The sequence below is a fragment of the Lepidochelys kempii genome, chromosome 1, assembly GCF_965140285.1.
Source record: "Lepidochelys kempii isolate rLepKem1 chromosome 1, rLepKem1.hap1, whole genome shotgun sequence".
Taxonomy (NCBI): domain Eukaryota; kingdom Metazoa; phylum Chordata; order Testudines; family Cheloniidae; genus Lepidochelys; species Lepidochelys kempii.
In genome coordinates this window covers 12,661,648-12,680,070 of record NC_136380.1, presented here as the reverse complement: position 1 = coordinate 12,680,070, position 18,423 = coordinate 12,661,648, and the positions used below count along the sequence as shown (strand labels likewise).

Genomic DNA, 18,423 nt, shown 5'->3' with positions numbered 1-18,423 from the left:
AGCCCATTAGCAAGAATTTTTAACGAATCTGTAAACTCAGGGGTTGTACCGTATGATTGGAGAATTGCTAACATAGTTCCTATTTTTAAGAAAGGGAAAAAAAGTGATCCGGGTAATTATAGGCCTGTTAGTTTGACATCTGTAGTATGCAAGGTCTTGGAAAAAATTTAAGGAGAAGGTAGTTAAGGACATTGAAGTCAATGGTAAATGGGACAAAATACAACATGGTTTTACAAAAGGTAGATCGTGCCAAACCAACCTGATCATCTCCTTTGAGAAAGTAACAGATTTTTTTAGACAAAGGAAACGCAGTGGATCTAATTTACCTAGATTTTAGTAAGGCATTTGATACCGTGCCACATGGGGAATTATTAGTTAAATTGGATAAGATGGGGATCAATAGGAAAATTGAAAGGTGGATAAGGAATTGGTTAAAGGGGAGACTACAATGGGTCCTACTGAAAGGTGAACTGTCAGGCTGGAGGGAGGTTACCAGTGGAGTTCCTCAAGGATCGGTTTTGGGACCAATCTTATTTAATCTTTTTATTACTGACCTTGGCACAAAAAGTGGGAGTGTGCTAATAAAGTCTGCGGATGATACAAAGCTGGGAGGTATTGCCAATTTAGAGAAGGACAGGGATATCCTCCTACAGGAGGATCTGGATGACCTTGTAAACTGGACTAATAGTAATAGGATGAAATTTAATAGTGAGAAGTGTAAGGTTATGCATTTAGGGATTAAGAACAAGAATTTTAGTTATAAGCTGGGGACGCATCAATTAGAAGTAACGGAGGAGGAAAAGGACCTTGGAGTATTGGTTGATCATAGGATGACTAGGAGCCGCCAATATGATATGGCCGTGAAAAAAGCTAATGCGGTCTTGGGATGCATCAGGAGAGGTATTTCCAGTAGGGATAAGGAGGTTTTAGTACCGTTATACAAGGCACTGGTGAGACCTCACCCGGAATACTGTGTGCAGTTCTGGTCTCCCATGTTTAAGAAGGATGAATTCAAACTGGAACAGGTACAGAGAAGGGCTACTAGGATGATTCGAGGAATGGAAAACTTGTCTTATGAAAGGAGACTCAAAGAGCTTGGCTTGTTTAGCCTAACTAAAAGAAGGTTGAGGGGAGATATGATTGCTCTCTATAAATATATCAGAGGGATAAATACCGGAGAGGGAGAGGAATTATTTAAGCTCAGTACCAATGTGGACACAAGAACAAATGGATATAAACTGGCCACCAGGAAATTTAGACTAGAAATTAGACAAAGGTTTCTAACCTTTAGAGGAGTGACGTTTTGGAATAGCCTTCCAAGGGAAGAGGTGGGGGCAAAAGATCCATCTGGCATCGAGTTTAATCTTAAAAAGTTTATGGAGGAGATGGTATGATGGGATAACATGGTTTTGGTAATTAAATATTCATGGTAAATAGGCCCAATGGCCTGTGATGGGATATTAGATGGGGTGGGATCCGAGTTACCCAGGAAAGCATTTTCTGTAGTATCTGGCTGATGAATCTTGCCCATAGGCTCAGGGTTTAGCTGATTGCCATATTTGGGGTCGGGAAGGAATTTTCCTCCAGGGCAGATTGGAAGAGGCCCTGGAGGTTTTTCGCTTTCCTCTGTAGCATGGGGCACAGGTCACTTGCTGGAGGATTCTCTGCTCCTTGAAGTCTTTAAACTACAATTTGAGGACTTCAATAGCACAGATATAGGTGTGAGGTTTTTTGCAGGAGTGGTGGGTGAAATTCTGTGGCCTGCGTTGTGCAGCATGTCAGATTAGATGATCATAATGGTCAATTCTGACCTAAATATCTATGAATCTAACACTGTCCTTCTCATTAATAAAATTGGCACTGATTAGCCTGTCAGCTGTATGCTGCTGAGAAAGGGTCCTTGATTAATCAAGTACATATCACACAGAAAGCCCAGGATTTAGCAGCTGCAACCTACAGCTGCTAAAATCATGGTTTTTAACTCTGCAACAAATGTGATGCTTAAAAGGTCTTTAGTTTACATCTGACACAATCACTTCCTCTACTCCAAGTGTGCTCTCTTACAGTTCCTGCCTCATTCCTTGCCAAACAGTACTATAGAGCTCCACCTTCACTAACTCATAGGCTCATAATGCCAGCTACTTATTTGAAACAGATTATCCCCTAAAACCTCCCCTCTATCCTCTACCTGCTTTTTCAAATAAGATCAAGATCTGCTGTGATTTCCTCTCCTCCTTCTCCACTCTTACCTCCTTATCATCCATGCTGATTCTCACCTCTCACCCTCCAACTCCTTCAGCACCACCCACAAAAAAATCCATCCACTTCCACTCTCTTTCTAATGCCCTCTCTTTCTCAACACCTGCTCTCTCCTTTGGCATCATCCCCTTGAGATAAGCATGCGCATGTCCCCCATACTCAAAAAAAAAAAAAAGACCCGTCTCCAATGACTGCGCCATTTCCCTTCTTCGTTGCAGTGTCAAGAGAAGCAGAGATGATGGGGGAGGAAGAGGTCAGACTGATTGCAACTGAAGGGTTGTAGGTGGTATGGAGATTACTGATTGCACCCAACTTCTCAAGGTCTTGTCCTGCCTTAGCTTTTGTGACTATCACCTAGATCTACCACCTCTGAGCAAAGCACCTCTTGGGGAAATCCCCTTCTCTCCAAGCAGCTCCTGTCAGGGCACCCCTAGCCATTTCTCTTGACAATGAGTGATCTTTGTTGTAGGCTACTCGGAAACCTACCTTTACACTCCTGACCTGCCTCCATTCAGCTGTCTTTCCCCCTCAGCCCTCCTCATTCGTTAACCACTGACAATGCATTGATCTCCTGTTATTTGGGCCTGTCAGTTTGGCACCCAAGACTTGCAGCTTTATCCTCTAGACCAGGGGTTCTCAACCTTTCTTTTCTGAGCCCCCCACCCCGCATGCTATAAAAACTCCCCGGCCCACCTGTGCCACAACAACTGATTTTCTGCATATAAAAGCCAAGGGTGGCATTAGGGGGTAGCAAGCAGGGCATTTGCCTGTGGCCCCATGCCACATGGGGCCTCATGAAGCTACATTGAGGAGGCTTCGGCTTCAGCCCCGGGTGGCAGGACTCAGGGCCCCAGGCTTCAGTCCCACGTGGTGGGGCTTCGGCTTTCTGCCCTGAGCCCCATCAAGTCTAACACTGTCCCTGCTTGGCGGCATCCCTGAAACCTGATCACAGCCTCCCAGGGGCCCCTGGATCCTTGGTTAAGAACCTCTGCTCTATAAAACATCTCAGATCCAGCCTTCTCTGTCCAGACCACAAACTCTTCGGGGCTCTCTCTTGACTACTGCAAACTCCTCCTCTGTAGCCTCCTTGACATCCAACCTGTTCAAAATGCTGGGCTAAGAATTCCCTTGCCTGGTGATCTGACCATGTCACCCTCCTTTTAATTCCCTTTTCCACCACATTAAATTCAGGCCTCTTGTCCCACTTCCAAGGCACTTCCCAGCTGACCATCCCTACACCTATCCATTCACGTCACTGCATAACCCTCACCGCTCTACTCCACCAGTGATCCCAGACTCAACACCTCCCTCAGCTTCTTTACAGCTTATTCCACATCTCCACGCTGCTTCTACAGCCCAGAACACCCTCGCTGAACTAGTCTGTAAGGATCATACCCTTTCCTCAACACATGCTTCTATGATGCCTAAGCAATTAGCCAACTAACAGCTAGGCAGATGGCCACCAGGGCAGGTTTTATATTTATACCTCTCCCTTCCCACATCCTGTGTCTGTTACTCAGGGACTGCATGTCCCCATGCATGAAAGCCCCTAGCTGTACATCCACAGAATCATGGCTCGAAGACAAAGGATACTGTCTTCTCTGCTTTTGTCCTGTGTGCTCTCCATTCCAGGCAAGGCAGCTGCCACACGTCGGAAAAGCTGAAAAAGAGAAAGATAAAACTGATTAAATGCGTAGTAACATTTGTGACAATGTATTCCAATTTTGCCAGACAAAACAGAATGACTTCATACCTGCTTGTCTACCATCTCAAAATCTGCACTGGCTACCCTAGGAGACCAACACCCACAGTAACCTTTGGATCTGGGACTCCGAGAAGTGCACATCCTCGTTAACACTGGAAGTTAAATTAGTTGGACTCACTGGCTATGTAGTAACAGTTAAACTACCCATGAATGGCTTTGGAAACAAAGAACTCAGTGTGAGAGACAGGAACCCCAGAGTTCCAATCTTGGTTATGGCACCGATTTGCAGAATGACCGTAGGCAAATCACTTCACTTCGGACAGTTTGTCCATGTGTAACGTGAGAATTCAGAGCCTCCCAACTCCATGGAAAGCTACGTGTTAGTTAATGGTTACACATTCAGAGAAACATACCATGCACTAGACAAATGCCAAGTTCTACATGAGAACGTATGCCTCAAGTGTACGGTGATTCTGGTTCTTGCCATACTTTCTTTGTCAGATGCTCGTTTGTCCTTTCCACTTACGTGTACTTTTTGCCTCTAATTCATACCAATGAAAATGTGATTAGACAGGTATGTCCAGCTACGCGGTGTTTTAAAGTGAGGGACGACACTGAAACCTACCTTTTCCCCTCTTCTGTGCCTTCTACAATTAGCCAATATCTTTCCTGTAATGTGGAGCTCAGCTTTGTGTGGCGTCTGCCAGATGGTGTTTCCCCAGCCCTCTGGACAGACAACCACCTGCAACTGTTTGCCACTAGGGGCCTATGCCACCAATCCCATTCACTATTTCTCTGTCAATAACGTATTTCCGAACCTTATACATCAGAGTTCATGTGTGACACAGGAAATGTTTTCCTCACGCTGTGGAATTCTGGAATTTTCCTGCAGGAGAATCATGTAGTGAAGGATTGCGCCTTTGCTGAACTGTGTTCTCCAGAGTCACTGTGAGAACCAGCCACATCAAGCAGATGAGAATGGCACAGCCCTCCACAGTGCCATTCTGTGTTTCCCAGTGCCTCTGGGAATTACGTACAGACTCAGGTATGATCCTCTGGGGTGTGAGATGAGGAGATGCACGAGATTACCTGTCTTTTCTTTCTGTAGCCCCTGCAGAATATCCCCAGCAAGAGCAGAGGATTGGATCTATGCTAGTGTACACAGCACATGCCCAGCAGTAGACACAAGCGTGAAACTGACAGACCAAGTCAGTTAAACTTCCACAAGGTTAACAGCGAGCTTACCAAGTACTACATGCCTGTGTGTTGAGAAGCACCATGGGCACTGGACTGGAAGATTCCAGGTGCTTTGGAGTTTTGCAGTCAGTTGGCTGAGCGCATACATGACTATAACCTGCAGACACAATGCTTGCTACAGAAACCGACACCAAGTGTCTGAACCCCACAGTCATTGCGTCAGCCTTATAGCAGTGTCCCTCTGAAGGCATCCCATTATTCTTTCACCGATCTCCTTGGATAACACCAAACTTTCCTCCATCTACTCCAATAACCTAGCTTCCACAGGAAACTGAAGAACTTAGAGAACTACTTCGAGAGACATCCAGGGTGAATCTGTTCATACTACGAATTTACCGCCTGTAAACAATGCTGAAATGAAATCCAGTAAGACTTTGTTGGCATGACCAGCTATGCAAGTGTTACTGGAATAAAAAAGACTAGCCCCTCAGCTCCGTCACATGTAGGCATGATCTTCCCAGGGCAGGGCTACACACTGCGTTTGGAGTCTGCCCTATGTCTGTTTGTCATTACTATTCATTACTGATTCGGTGGCAGGCTGCTATAAGGTGTGATGCCAAACTAACAAGAGGTATGAGAGAGGCATTAGTAAAGCAAGTTTCCCCCACAGCACTTAACATCTCAACTCTGTTCTTGAGGGATCAGCATTCATGTTGCACTCCCCTTAAGTACGCAGCCTAAGCCGGGGAAGTTAATGATCAGATTCAGTAATGAATCCTGATCATGTGCCACCTAAAGCACATTGCGCTTCTGCTAAGAAGGGACCATCTCAAACATCTCCATTCTTTATGTCCATTCAGTCCTTAGCCAACAAAACCAGATGCACAATGTTCACTAGGACATAAACTGAACAGAACAAACTTATTTCATGCAGGTCCAGTCAGATTCTGATGGCTGAAGCACCAGTCTGGGATGGATTTGAACCAATGACCTAGAAGTACAAAACTTTTGTATCCTGGTGCTGGTCTCCATGTCCTCCCGCAATTCCCCTGAACCATCCAGACAGTCACAGCTCTGAAAGGGTTACCTGAATTCTCGTACACCAGCTACAGTAAAGCACTCAAGAGCAGCCACTGACAAGAAATACCGACAAAGCACACCGGCTTTTCAGATGCTTAACAATACTGTCCATCAGCGGCGGATGGGAGGCAGGACGGCAAGGAAGCCTATAGGATAAATGCCTGTTGTTCTTAAGTGTGAAAGGATGGAAGGATTTGCTGATCAGGAAATAATTAAACCAATTTGTCATGATAATAGAGAGTGGAACTAGACTTTAAGTATCTGGCCAGCTTGAGTTCTGGCATCAAGACGTCCTATCAGATGGTCAATTTCTCACTCTCGTCTCACATCCATTCCCCTACCTCCGCTTCCCAAAAGAGAGTCCTGCCAGCACACTTCATACATAGCTGCCAGGAAAAGCAGCACAGCCTCCAACGCATTTTTCAGGAGGCCGTTTTTTAAACTAGAAAGACACTGGCATTTTGCCTGGGTCACAGGAGGAAGCTGGGGAGAGAGAAAGTCTCCTTTCCCCTATGATCAGCAGGATTTTCATGGCCATTATGATCAAATAATTTGCAGACAGTCCTGCCAACCCCATTACTTTTATTCATATTTAAGAAGGATTTGGTCAGCTCTCTCAGTGTAAAATTGATCATCCTCCTTAAGAGGCAAAATCTTTACAGCCAGTGATCCAAGAAGCTACTTAAGATCCCATCTCGTCTTCCTCTGCCAGTCCTAAGAGTCTAGTAGTATTATATTGGTGCTTATTGCTCTTCCAGAACTGAAATTCTCTTTCGGTAGTGACTTTGGGATAAGCCAAACATGGTCACACATTATTGGCAGTGTCTGAATTCCCTCTTTACCAACTCATCCTTTCCTGCCTAGCATTTCATTTGTTCTCCAAGCATTCACTACCAAGCTGGTCAGATTTTACATTTAAGGCACCAATGTGCTTTTTCAGTTGAGTCCTATAATGAATGTCTCCCTCCAGCAAGGAATACAAGTCTCACTTCACGGCTGCCACCTTTATAACTGGCCTCTGGATGTAGAGCAGTCCCATAAAATAATCTAACCTTTTCTGGGGCAGGATTGTTTCATCACCACACTGCAATACAAACTGACAGCAAACTCAGCTCAAAAGGCCCACAAGTTTCTCATCGGGATCATCCCATTGTCAGGGGAGGTGGTAGCCTTCCCACCCCTGTAAAATAATCCTTAGTAGCTGGCTCTCTCTCAGGTCTTGGGGCCTCTGCAGGGCCAGATCTCTGCTGAAAGAAGTCCTGCAGGTCTGTCTCAGACACAGTTAATGTGTTTTTTAGGAGCTGAAAGCGTAGTCGCCTCTAAAAATTTTGCACAAGAAAAACTGAACACAGATGGCAAGATCTTCAGGGCAGGGAAATTGCCTTTAAAAGCACCATGAACATTTATGATGGCTGTATAAATAATAATAAACTGAGCTGCAGGGCAATGTAGCCTAGTGATAACTTCTGTTCAACAGGATGTTCTCATCATTCTCAGCCCTGGAACGACACAGAGAAGGTGAGAGTCAGATGGAGGTGTCAAGAGAGAAGGTGCTGGCACAAAATAATTAAAGAACAGAAAGTCACCAGGACCAACAATATCAAGCCAAGAGTGCAGAAGGAATTTAAGAATGAAGGGCCTGAGCGGCCAACCAAAAATATATACTAGCAACCATTAAACTGGCAACGAGGAGTCTGGTGGCACCTTCAAGACGAACAGATTTATCTGGGCATAAGCTTTCGTGGGTAAAAATAAATCTGTTTGTCTTGAAGGTGCCACCGGACTCCTTGTTGTTTTTGTGGATACAGACTAACATGGCTACCCCTGATACTTGAGACCATACTGGAGGGTGGCAAACTGATCTGGAGGTAAGTTGGGCAGTTACCCATCCCATGCGGAAGCATTTCATTTGTGAAAGACATGCACTAAATTACACAAAAAATAGAACTATTCCTTTAAAACTTCAAGGATGCTTTACTTTACCCTTCACTTCCGGCAGATTTAATCCAGATTCTCAGAGTCGGCTCTCTAGGTTTTTTCCACCTGGCCTAGTTCCGCTCTCACATCTTCCTGACAGTCCCAAAGAAAAGCCTCATCTGGCTTCATGATCTATGCTGTGGAAATGCCTCTCCCCTGAGCTCTCAAAATAAGGCTTTTATATTGTACGCAAAGCCCAAGTAACTCACAAGTGAACTAAGCCTTATTACTCCACATCAAGTATATGCAACCAAATCCCATATACAAACAGACCTAGCTCCTCTCGGTTCCTCTGGGTCACAGGTGGCTACTCTGCCACATGAGCATTGTTCTTCTCTTTAGGAAAGTCAGTAGGGGTGGACTCTGGGATTTACACCACTGAACCTTAAAAATAGAATTCCAAATCTCCAAGACAAGCGTGGGCATGGGGCAGCCCAGCATGGCTTCTGGGGCAGAAAATCTATTTGAATTATTCGAGGATGTCAATAAAAGCAGAGAGAGAACTGACTGATATAATTCAGACTTTCAATCCTGCAAGAAGTTGTTAAAACAACTTAAGGGGCCAAGAGGAGAGGGATAAAATTCTGCCAAGCAAGAGAAACTGGCTAAGAGGGAAAACAAGGAATACAATGTTTATTTTCAACAAGGCAAAAAGCTGGATGCTTCAAGGATCCATAGTAAGGTTAGTGCATTCTTAAATGATCTGGAGAAAAGGGGAGGAGAGGAAGGGGGAACTACCAAGTTGACAAGGTTCACAGACAAGTGAGTGACTGGTGATTTAGGTTCATCTAACCTGAGTAACTCCAGAGGGCCTTCAAGCTAGCCAAATGGGTTGCACAATGGCAGATGAAATTCACTGTGGACAAATGCAAGTTAATGCACATTAGAAAAATAATTTGAACTACTCAAGCAGATTTGCTGGTTCTGGACAGCTCAATAATTCTGCTAGATGCACAGCAGCAGTCGAAAAATGTTAGGATGCTCACAGAATGGACGAGACGCTCAAAGTGAAAAAAACTCAAGTACCCTCCTATGGCTATTTCACCATCTCGGCCAAAGTACATACTACCAAAAAGGGAAACTCAAAGTCATCATCAATCCCATCTCCCAGCTATGTATTTTGAGTACTTGTACTATAGACCTCGTTACTGTAGCACAAGTACTTCACTCTCTAAGTACCCTGGGAGGTGGGGGACTGCTATTTTCTCTATCTGTGCAATGGGGATCTGAAGCACAACACCAAAGTGACTTCCCCAGGCACAGGAGACGTCTGTGGCAAAACTGGGAATTGAACCTGGGTTTCCCCAAGTCGCAGGTTAGCACCCTAGCCACTGGGCAACCATCCTCTCTCTGCCCCCCCCCCCCGAACCTTTAAATATCCAAGTGCTGGGAAAGAGCCAAGAAGGAGACAAAACAAGCCACTGGGAGCTCCCCCCATGCAAACTAGGGGTAAAGAAAGGGACGAGGAGCAGCAACATTGTACTTCAGCAGGCAGCAGTGGTTTTAAGATGAAATTGTAAAGGCAAGTGATGAGAAAGATGAAGGGAGACACTGGAACTCCAAGGAGGAGCCCACAGTCCAGGTAAACCCCGGCCTAGAGGGACACGCGAACATTTATAAGCTAAGGTATCCTAGAACTCCATTTAGTTTTGCTAGGGACTGCGCGACAGAACCAGGTACAAGGTCACCTGCTATTTTCAGGAGAATTAAACAGATGTGAGACAAAAAGGATGGGAGGATGAAGGGTATTTGTAAGAAGAGCACAGAACAAGGAGCTAAGGGGCTGCAGGCGAGACACCTACAGGCCTGATTTTCAAGAGCTCAGCACCCAACATGCTGTAATCTTGAAAATCTATCCACTTATTCCAGTCCTTAAATAGGAGCTGAACCGGTCTGAAAGTCTGACCCCGACTGTGGGTGTGGCGCTCTTTAGAAAATCTGGCCCTACCACAATAGGCTCTATAGACAACACCACAAAACAGCTGCTATTCTCAGCTCTGTCAGACTTCTTGCATGATACTGGGCAAATCACGTAACCTTTCTGTGCCTCAATTTTTAGGAGAATCCCCCTTTCACAGCGTACTCTGCTGATTTGTTTAAAGTGCTTTGAGACCCCTGGAAGGAAGGTGTTACTGATGTGCGGAATAGGAGTCCTCCCCCCCGCCAGGCTAGCAATACTCACCAGCTTAAAGTCAAAGTCAGAAATTCAGTCAAAAATTAACATTTTAAAAAAATGAATCTAATGGGAACTGATTAGATTATGGCATTTAAAGCCAGCTGTTGACAGCCAGGATAAGTTTAATGCAGCAATCCCTTCTCTACAGTCTGGCAAGGCACAAAAATTATGCCTTATGCTACATTTTTAACAAAACATTATTGGACTAAAAAAAGGGAATTTGGCAGCTAAGAAAATCTACTCTCTCTTTTATGAACCATGTGCTTATCAGCCAGAGCATGTGCGAATAAATCCAATTAGGGAAAGTAGATGGCTAGAAAGCAGCCTTGTACACAGACTTATTCCTTCACTATAGCTTCCATACCCACATCAGCAGTCACTGTATTTTATCTCACAGACTTCGGCACTTCACAGACAGCCGCATACACTTGGCACCTTTCAAAGGCAGGGGGGTGAAACACAGGGGCATGAAAGAGCAACAGGCACAAGGAGAATCTCTTCCCATGCAGTTTTCACATCTCATTCTGCCACACCTGACTGAAGGGTCGCTCCTCCTCCAGTGACTTCAGGCAGGAGAGAAGCCTGTTCCATAGAGTCAAGATACTCCACCCCTTTGGTGTGATAGTTTCAACTCACTTCCTGTGTCAGTTAATTGATCCAACTGAGCTGGGATTCTAACAGCATCGAATATCGTAAGGAAATCAGGCCTGGAATATTAAATGGACCTCTCTCTAAATCACAGGCTCTCAACTCTTTGCATACTCAACCCTCCTCTCCCTCACTGTCCATTCAGCAACATGACAAGGGAAGGGTCATCTCTGTCCCAGGTGAGAACTCAGGTACTAGACCTGAGAGAAAGGGGTCTGTCCCAGGGGAACAGCGACTATGAAGAGGTCTCATTCTACAGGGACAGTGATAGGAGACAGAGCTATTCTTCCCCATTATATAAGAACAAGAATCACAGGGACGGGAGAAAGTGCCGAACTGTTAGACTTGGCCTATTCTACAGAATAGGGTTACCTCATGGGGCTACCCCATGGGGCTGTGGTTCTTGAACTACTACTATGAGAAACCCATCCTGTCAAATGCCACATCACCTGATGCCACACTCAGCCTGTTGTTCTTTGAGAACATATGTAAAACGTACCAGATAGCTGCCGTAAGAGTTCTTCAGAGACCTCCCCTGTCTCTGCTGAGACTTCACCAGATCCAGTGGAGTGAACCCTAATGTACTCTGGGCTCAGTTGGCTTGCTGATTTGTAAGAGTCTGTCACATACACCCTGGAGAGCACGAATCTCAAAGCCTTTTATAGAGCTGCTTGTGCCAGCAAATAGAACAAATAAAAGAGAATTTTGCAGTAGGGCAGAATTGTTAAATCTAAGCAAGCAATCCAGCCTCCCCTTAATCCTGAAGTGCCCCCCCCCGAATTTACAAGAAATTTGGGGGGCTTTGCTGAAACTCACTTAGAGGAATTCTAGATCAGCAGAAGGGACAGTTTTGCTCTGAAGTAACTACTTTAACTGCAGGAAGCACCCTTACCAACATTCTAACATGCTATTGAAATAGAGCATCCCTCAAGCCAGAAGGGTGTCTGAAACGCTGCTCACCATCCCGTTTTCCTTCAGATATCCTCCTTTCCCAAGCCAGGAGGAGTGTCACATGCATAGAGACTGGAGCTCAGATTTTTAAAGGTATTTAGGAGCCTAGCTCCCACTGATTTTAACAGGAGTTAGGTGCCTAAATACCTTTTGAAATCTGCACCTGCATGTCTGGAGAGGGCCCTGAACTAACAGATCTGGGAGTAGAATAGATGCCTGAGAGAGAAACAGTCTTGGTGGAAACTGCAGCTAGGAGAATGGACGAGACTTGGCCCATCAGCTTCTTTATTAGAGCTGTTCCCAGGATGAGGATGGGGAAATGCAAACACCAGGTGGAACCAAGGCAACTGAAAAAGCCCAGTCTTCCAAGCTAGTTTATCGGCTGGTGCAAACCTTTTCCACCTGTTCGAGTTGACTGCAAACAGTTGTACCTCCGACTGCCCCAGATTCCTCTGAATCAAGTCAGGTACTTGATTGCTTATGAACCACTGGAGAACAAAGCTTTCGGCTTAACCAACATGCATTGCACTCCTCTTCTCAAGACAGGAAGCCTCTGTTAAATGCACTATTTTCCTGTGGGCTCATGTTTCCTTTCTTTTCCTGGAGACCAAATGGGGTTTTAGGTCCTGAAGGGGGAAAGCCACTACTTTGGAAGGGGAGCACCACAAAGTCTCTTTGGAAGGGGAAGCTAGGAGGTCAATTCTGTCCTTGTCTTGAACATTACATAAGTACAGCTGAGCCAGACTGCCATACTCAGGTCCCGAGAACCCACTCCCTGCATTTCTCTGGTGGAAGAGGCAGGGAGCTCACTGCCAGAGAGCAGCCATGAGATGTGGCAACCCCACAGCATTCTAGTGGCACACTATGGAGCAAGGGACCTCTGTAGCTGCATGATGGTTGCAATGAGCCCATTCTCTGCATCAACTCTTCACTCTTCCAACTCTTCACTGCTTTCCAGGAACACAGAACAAACAAGAGGTCAAAGCACAAAAGTAGGTACACTAGGAGTGACTGAAGTTAAGAGCAAAGTCTCGGGGCTGCAGTCTCCTGTCATTACCCATTAGTCTGCCCTGGTGGAATGAGAGATTAAGCTTCTTACCCGCTATATTTCAACAATTGTTTCAAAACATACAGGGCAAATACCACTTCTGAACCATTGTAAAGGTTTGTAAGGCATCTATCACAGTGCCCAAGTACGGAGAACAAACAATTTGGATAGCATTAAAATTCAGCATGACCGCTGTGACACCCTGCTCTTAACAACCAGAAGCTGATGCTCTTGATCCATGAGTTTATTGTATGGGATAGATTCCAAAATATTTCCTTCTTAACCTATCCTAGAATAAGTGAGGGTAAGTTTGAACCAACTGTCACTTCCAGACACTTGCTCAACCAATAAGACTTATGAGACTGGGTGCTTTGAGAAGGACTCACAGTGCAGTATCATCCAAATATATTAGTGACACGAATTCATGGTGTCTCAATGTGAGGTATATGCTGGAGAGGATGGATGAAAGTACTCAACATATAGAGTGCTACATGTGACGCCTTAAGGAATAGAAGTAGGGGCCCACCATGAATTTCAGGGATCTGAAAGGATCCAGCTAACAGCCGTTCCATTAACTCCTACTACATATTGTATTTAAGTCAACACCTTATAGTCAAAGGTATGGAAAGCCACTGAAAGATCTACTAGTACAAGAACGGAAGTTTGTCTGTGTCCAAATAACCTTGTTTGCAAAGTTGTGTTCCAAGGTCATCCACTGTGCCAGCCTTAAACTTAGCAGTCTGGCTTCAGGCTTAATGAAGGGTTTAGATATTGGAACAGGACTTTGCCCTGAAAAGACAGGCTGGAAGCAGGACTAACTTGCCAGCCCTTCAGGAATGACTGTGGTGCCTGACACATAGGCTTCTGAAGGAGGTATTGACAATTTACATTCAAAATTGTAACAGAGTTAAAAACTGTCTTATGTTACAACAGTTTGAGTAGACAAAGATTAGTTCACATTCCCTAATCAATGCAACCGGGCACCATGTTTTGTACCAAACCGGCATATTAAGAGTACTGCTAAAATCTTCTGTGAATTTCCATCCTAAAATGGGAAAATTAGCGATTTGCATTATTCTAGGCTTCATTTTTACTTCAACGCATGATATGAAGTACTGATTGATCTAGGATTTTACATAAATGCAATTCGTTATACATATCCAAAATACGCATTTCAGGACTAAAGTAATTTACCACTCGAATCAACTTCCTGTATGAAGATTAAGGCAGTAATTATTCTGCAGAGCTAGCTCATATCACATTATTATGAACAGAAGTTATCAGCCATGGGAAGGTCAACCTTGATTGCCCCCATTCATACCATCTTAGTAAGAATAGTGATTCATGCAGAAGGTCATAGGGATTGCACCCATTCGTAGGTGCTGTTCATAACTTTTCCCATTTTGCCTGGGGAAGAATTTCTTTCACATTTCAGTAAAATAATCTGAGATCATTCAGTGAAAGCAGCAGTAAAGAAAATGGAAAACTGAATGACTAATGCTATTTCTTGTCTCTTCCCTTTTGGGACCTGCTTCAGCAACAACTACTTACTGGATTTTGAGGCAGCATTTCTGGGCTTGCTTTGTTGACATACCCCAGCAACTTCAATTGTCTTGAAGACTCTAAAAATCTAAATCCTATCTGCTTTACAAAGAAAGAACACAGAAAAACAATTCCTTCCCACAGAAAGAACAATTCCTCCTAAGGCTATGTCTACACTACGAAATTAGGTCAAATTTATAGAAGTCGGTTTTGTAGAAAGCGTTTTTATACAGTCAATTGTGTGTGTCCCCACATAAATGCTCTAAGTGCATTTAGTTGGCATTTAGTCGGCGGAGTGCGTCCACAGTACCGAGGAAACCATTGACTTCTGGAGCATTGCACTGTGGGTAGCTATCCCACAGTCTCTGCCACGCATTTGAATTCTGGGTAGAAATCCCAATGCCTGATGGGACAAAAACATTGTCGCAGGTGCTTCTGGGTACATATCGTCAGGCACCCCCTTCCCTCCCTCCCTCCGTGAAAGCAACGGCAGACAATTGTTCCACGTTTTTCCTGGGTTACCCGTGCAGACACCATACCACAGTAAGCATGGAGCCCGCTCAGCTCACTGTATGTCTCCTGGGTGCTGGCAGACACGGTACTGCATTGCTACACAGCAGCAGCTCATTGCCTTTTGGCAGCAGACAGTGCAGTATGACTGGTAGCCATCGTCGCCGTACTCCATGGTGCTCTTTTAGCCAACCTCTGTGAGGTCGGTCAGGGGCGCCTGGGCAAACATGGGAGTGACTCAGCCAGGTCATCTCCCTTTTAAGTTTCGTCTCATGGCAATTCAGTCCTGCCGGCAGTCCTACTGCACTGTCTTCTAATGAGCACCCAGGAGATGACGATGGCCAGAAGTCGTACTGCACCATCTGCTGCCAGCAAGATGTATAAAGATAGATGAAGTGGACCAAAACAAGAAATAGACCAGATTTGTTTTGTGTTCATTTTCTCCTCTGTCCCTCTGTGAAATTAACAGTCTGCTAAACCCAGGGTTTTGAGTTCTATCCTTGAGGGGGCCATTCTGTTTCTCCTTGATACAAAGCCACCTCCTTTGTTGATTTTAATTCCCTGTAAGCCAACCCTGTAAGCCATGCTGTCAGTCACTCCTCCCTCCATCAGAGCAATGGCAGACAATCATTTCGCGTCTTTTTCCAGCGCAGATGCCGTAGTACTGGGAACATGGAGCCTGCAATTATGAGCACTATAAACACTGTGCGCATTATCCAGCAGGATATGCAGAACCATAACCTGCAAGAAAAGCAAAACCAGGCGAGGAGGCGGCGACTGCAGCGTGGTGACAAGAGTGATGAGGACATGGACATAGACTTCTCACAAAGCACAGGCCCCTGCAATGTCCACATCATGGTGTCAGTTGGGCAGGTTCATGGCGTGGAACGCCGATTCTGGGCCCAGGAAACAAGCACAGAGTGGTGGGACCGCATAGTGTTGCGGGTCTGGGACGATTCCCAGTGGCTGCAAAACTTTCGCATGCGTAAGGGCACTTTCATGGAACTTTGTAACTTGCTTTCCCCTGCCCTGAAGCGCAAGAATACCAAGATGAGAGCAGCCCTCACAGTTGAGAAGTGAGTGGCAATGGCCCTGTGGAAGCTTGCAACGCCAGATAGTTACCGGTCAGTCGGGAATCAATTTGGAGTTGGCAAATCTACTGTGGGAGCTGCTGAGATGCAAGTAGCCAACGCTATCACTGAGCTGCTGCTATCAAGGGTAGTGACTCTGGGAAATGTGCAGGTCATAGTGGATGGCTTTGCTGCAATGGGATTCCCTAACTGTGGTGGGGCCTTAGACGGAACCCATATCCCTATCTTGGCACCAAGGCAGCGAGTACATAAACTGAAAGGGGTACTTTTCAATGGTGCTGCAAGCACTGGTGGATCACAAGGGACGTTTCACCAACATCCACATGGGATGGCTGGGAAAGGTACATGACGCTCGCATCTTCAGGATCTCTGGTCTGTTTCAACAGCTGCAGCAAGGGACTTACTTTCCAGACCAGAAAACAACAGTTGGGGATGTTGAAATGCCTATAGTTATCCTTGGGGACCCAGCCTACCCCTTAATGCCATGGCTCATGAAGCCATACTCAGGCACCCTGGACAGTAGTCAGGAGCTGTTCAACTATAGGCTGAACAAGTGCCGAATGGTGGTAGAATGTTCATTTGGGCGTTTAAAAGCTCGCTGACGCAGTTTACTGACTCAGTTAGACCTCAGCGAAACCAATATTCCCATTGTTATTACTGCTTGCTGTGCGCTCCACAATATCTGAGAGAGTAAGGGGGAGATGTTTATGGCACAGTGGGAGGTTGAGGCAAATTGCCTGGCCACTGATTATGTGCAGCCAGACACCAGGGCTGTTAGAAGAGTACAGGAAGGCGCGATGCGCATAAGAGAAGCTTTGAAAACCGGTTTCAGGAATGGCCAGGCTACGGTGTGAAAGTTCTGTTTGCTTCTCCTTGATGGAAACCTCCCCACCCCCTGGGTTCGCTCTATTTTCCTGTAAGCTAAGCACCTTCCCCTCCCGGCTTCGATCACCACTTGCAGAGGCAATAAAGTAATTATTGCTTCACATTCATGCATTCTTTATTTACTCATCACACAAAGAGGGGGATAACTGCCCAGGTAGCCCAGGAGGGGTGGTGGAGGAGGGAAAGACAAGGCCACGCAGCACTTTAAAACATACTGAATACCAGCCGTCTGTTGCTTGGGCAATCCTCTGGGGTGGAGTGGCTGGGTGGCCAGAGGAACCCCTACTGTGTTCTTGGGCGTCTGGGTGAGGAGGCTATGGAACTTGGGGAGGAAGGCGGTTGGTTACACAGGGGCTGTAGCGGTGGTCTGTGCTCCTGCTGCCTTTCCTGAAGCTCAACCATATGCTGCAGCATATGAGTTTGATCCTCCAGCAGCCTGAGCATTGACTCCTGCCTTCTTTCAGCAAGCTGACGCCACCTACCATCTTCAGCCTGCCACCCCTCCTCGCGGTCATATTGTGTTTTCCTGCACTCAGATTGTCTGCCTCCACGTATTTTGCTGTGCTCTGTCAGTGTGGGAGGACAGCATGAGGTCAGAGAACATGAACGTTTCATCACGAGTGCGTTTTTTTCGCCTTCTAATCTTCGCTAGCCTCTGGGAAGGAGAAACATATGCAGCTGGTGGAGGAAAAAAAAGGGAGAGTGGTAGTCAAAGACATTTTATAGAACAATGGGTACACTCCTCCACAGTGAACCTTGCTGTTAACATTACATAGCACATGTGCTTTCATTACAAGGTTGCATTTTGCCTCTTATTGAGGGTATGCTGGTTTGGTGAGAGAGATCACACACGCAGGGCTGAGCAGCAGAATTCAGCTTGCAGGAAGCCATGATAAGCCACAGTCTTTTGGGTTCTTTAACCTTCATAACAAGTGGGACTGGTTTCAAACAGCAGCGCCCTCATTTCCCATATGAAGAAGGGTTGGCCATTTAAAAGGAGGGGCTGAGGTTTCCGGGTTCACGTGCAGCAGAAATCCAACTAGCCCCTCCCCCCCAAATTCTCTGGGATGATGGCTTCACCCCTTCCCCCACCGCGCGGCTAACAGCAGGGATGATTTCTGTTCAGCCACAGGCAAACAGCCCAGCAGGAACAGGCACCTCTGAATGTCCGCTTACTAAAACCACCCTCTTTCAACCACGTGACCATGAACGATATCACTCTCCTGAGGGTAACACAGAGATAAAGAACGGATGTTGTTTGAATGCCAGCAAACACCAGGACCATACGCTGCAATGCTTTGTTCTGCAATGATTCCCTACTACATGCTACTGGCCTGGCGCGGTAAAAAGTGTT

At 45.7% G+C, this 18,423-nt stretch overlaps 1 protein-coding gene across 3 annotated transcripts in view; it reads right to left on the bottom strand.

Annotated features, from left to right (window-relative positions):
- Positions 1 to 18,423, bottom strand: part of RAB6A (RAB6A, member RAS oncogene family) — a 99,410-nt gene that overhangs the window by 6,406 nt on the left and 74,581 nt on the right. For 2 of the 3 annotated variants that reach the window (XM_073334607.2, XM_073334597.2), the window contains exon 7: positions 3,853 to 3,919. In XM_073334607.2, coding sequence (XP_073190708.1) covers positions 3,853 to 3,919 — 67 coding nt within the window. Of the gene's footprint in view, positions 1 to 3,852; positions 3,920 to 16,716; positions 17,748 to 18,423 lie in introns of those variants that run through there. The other variant, XR_012157631.2, reaches the window with a different exon arrangement.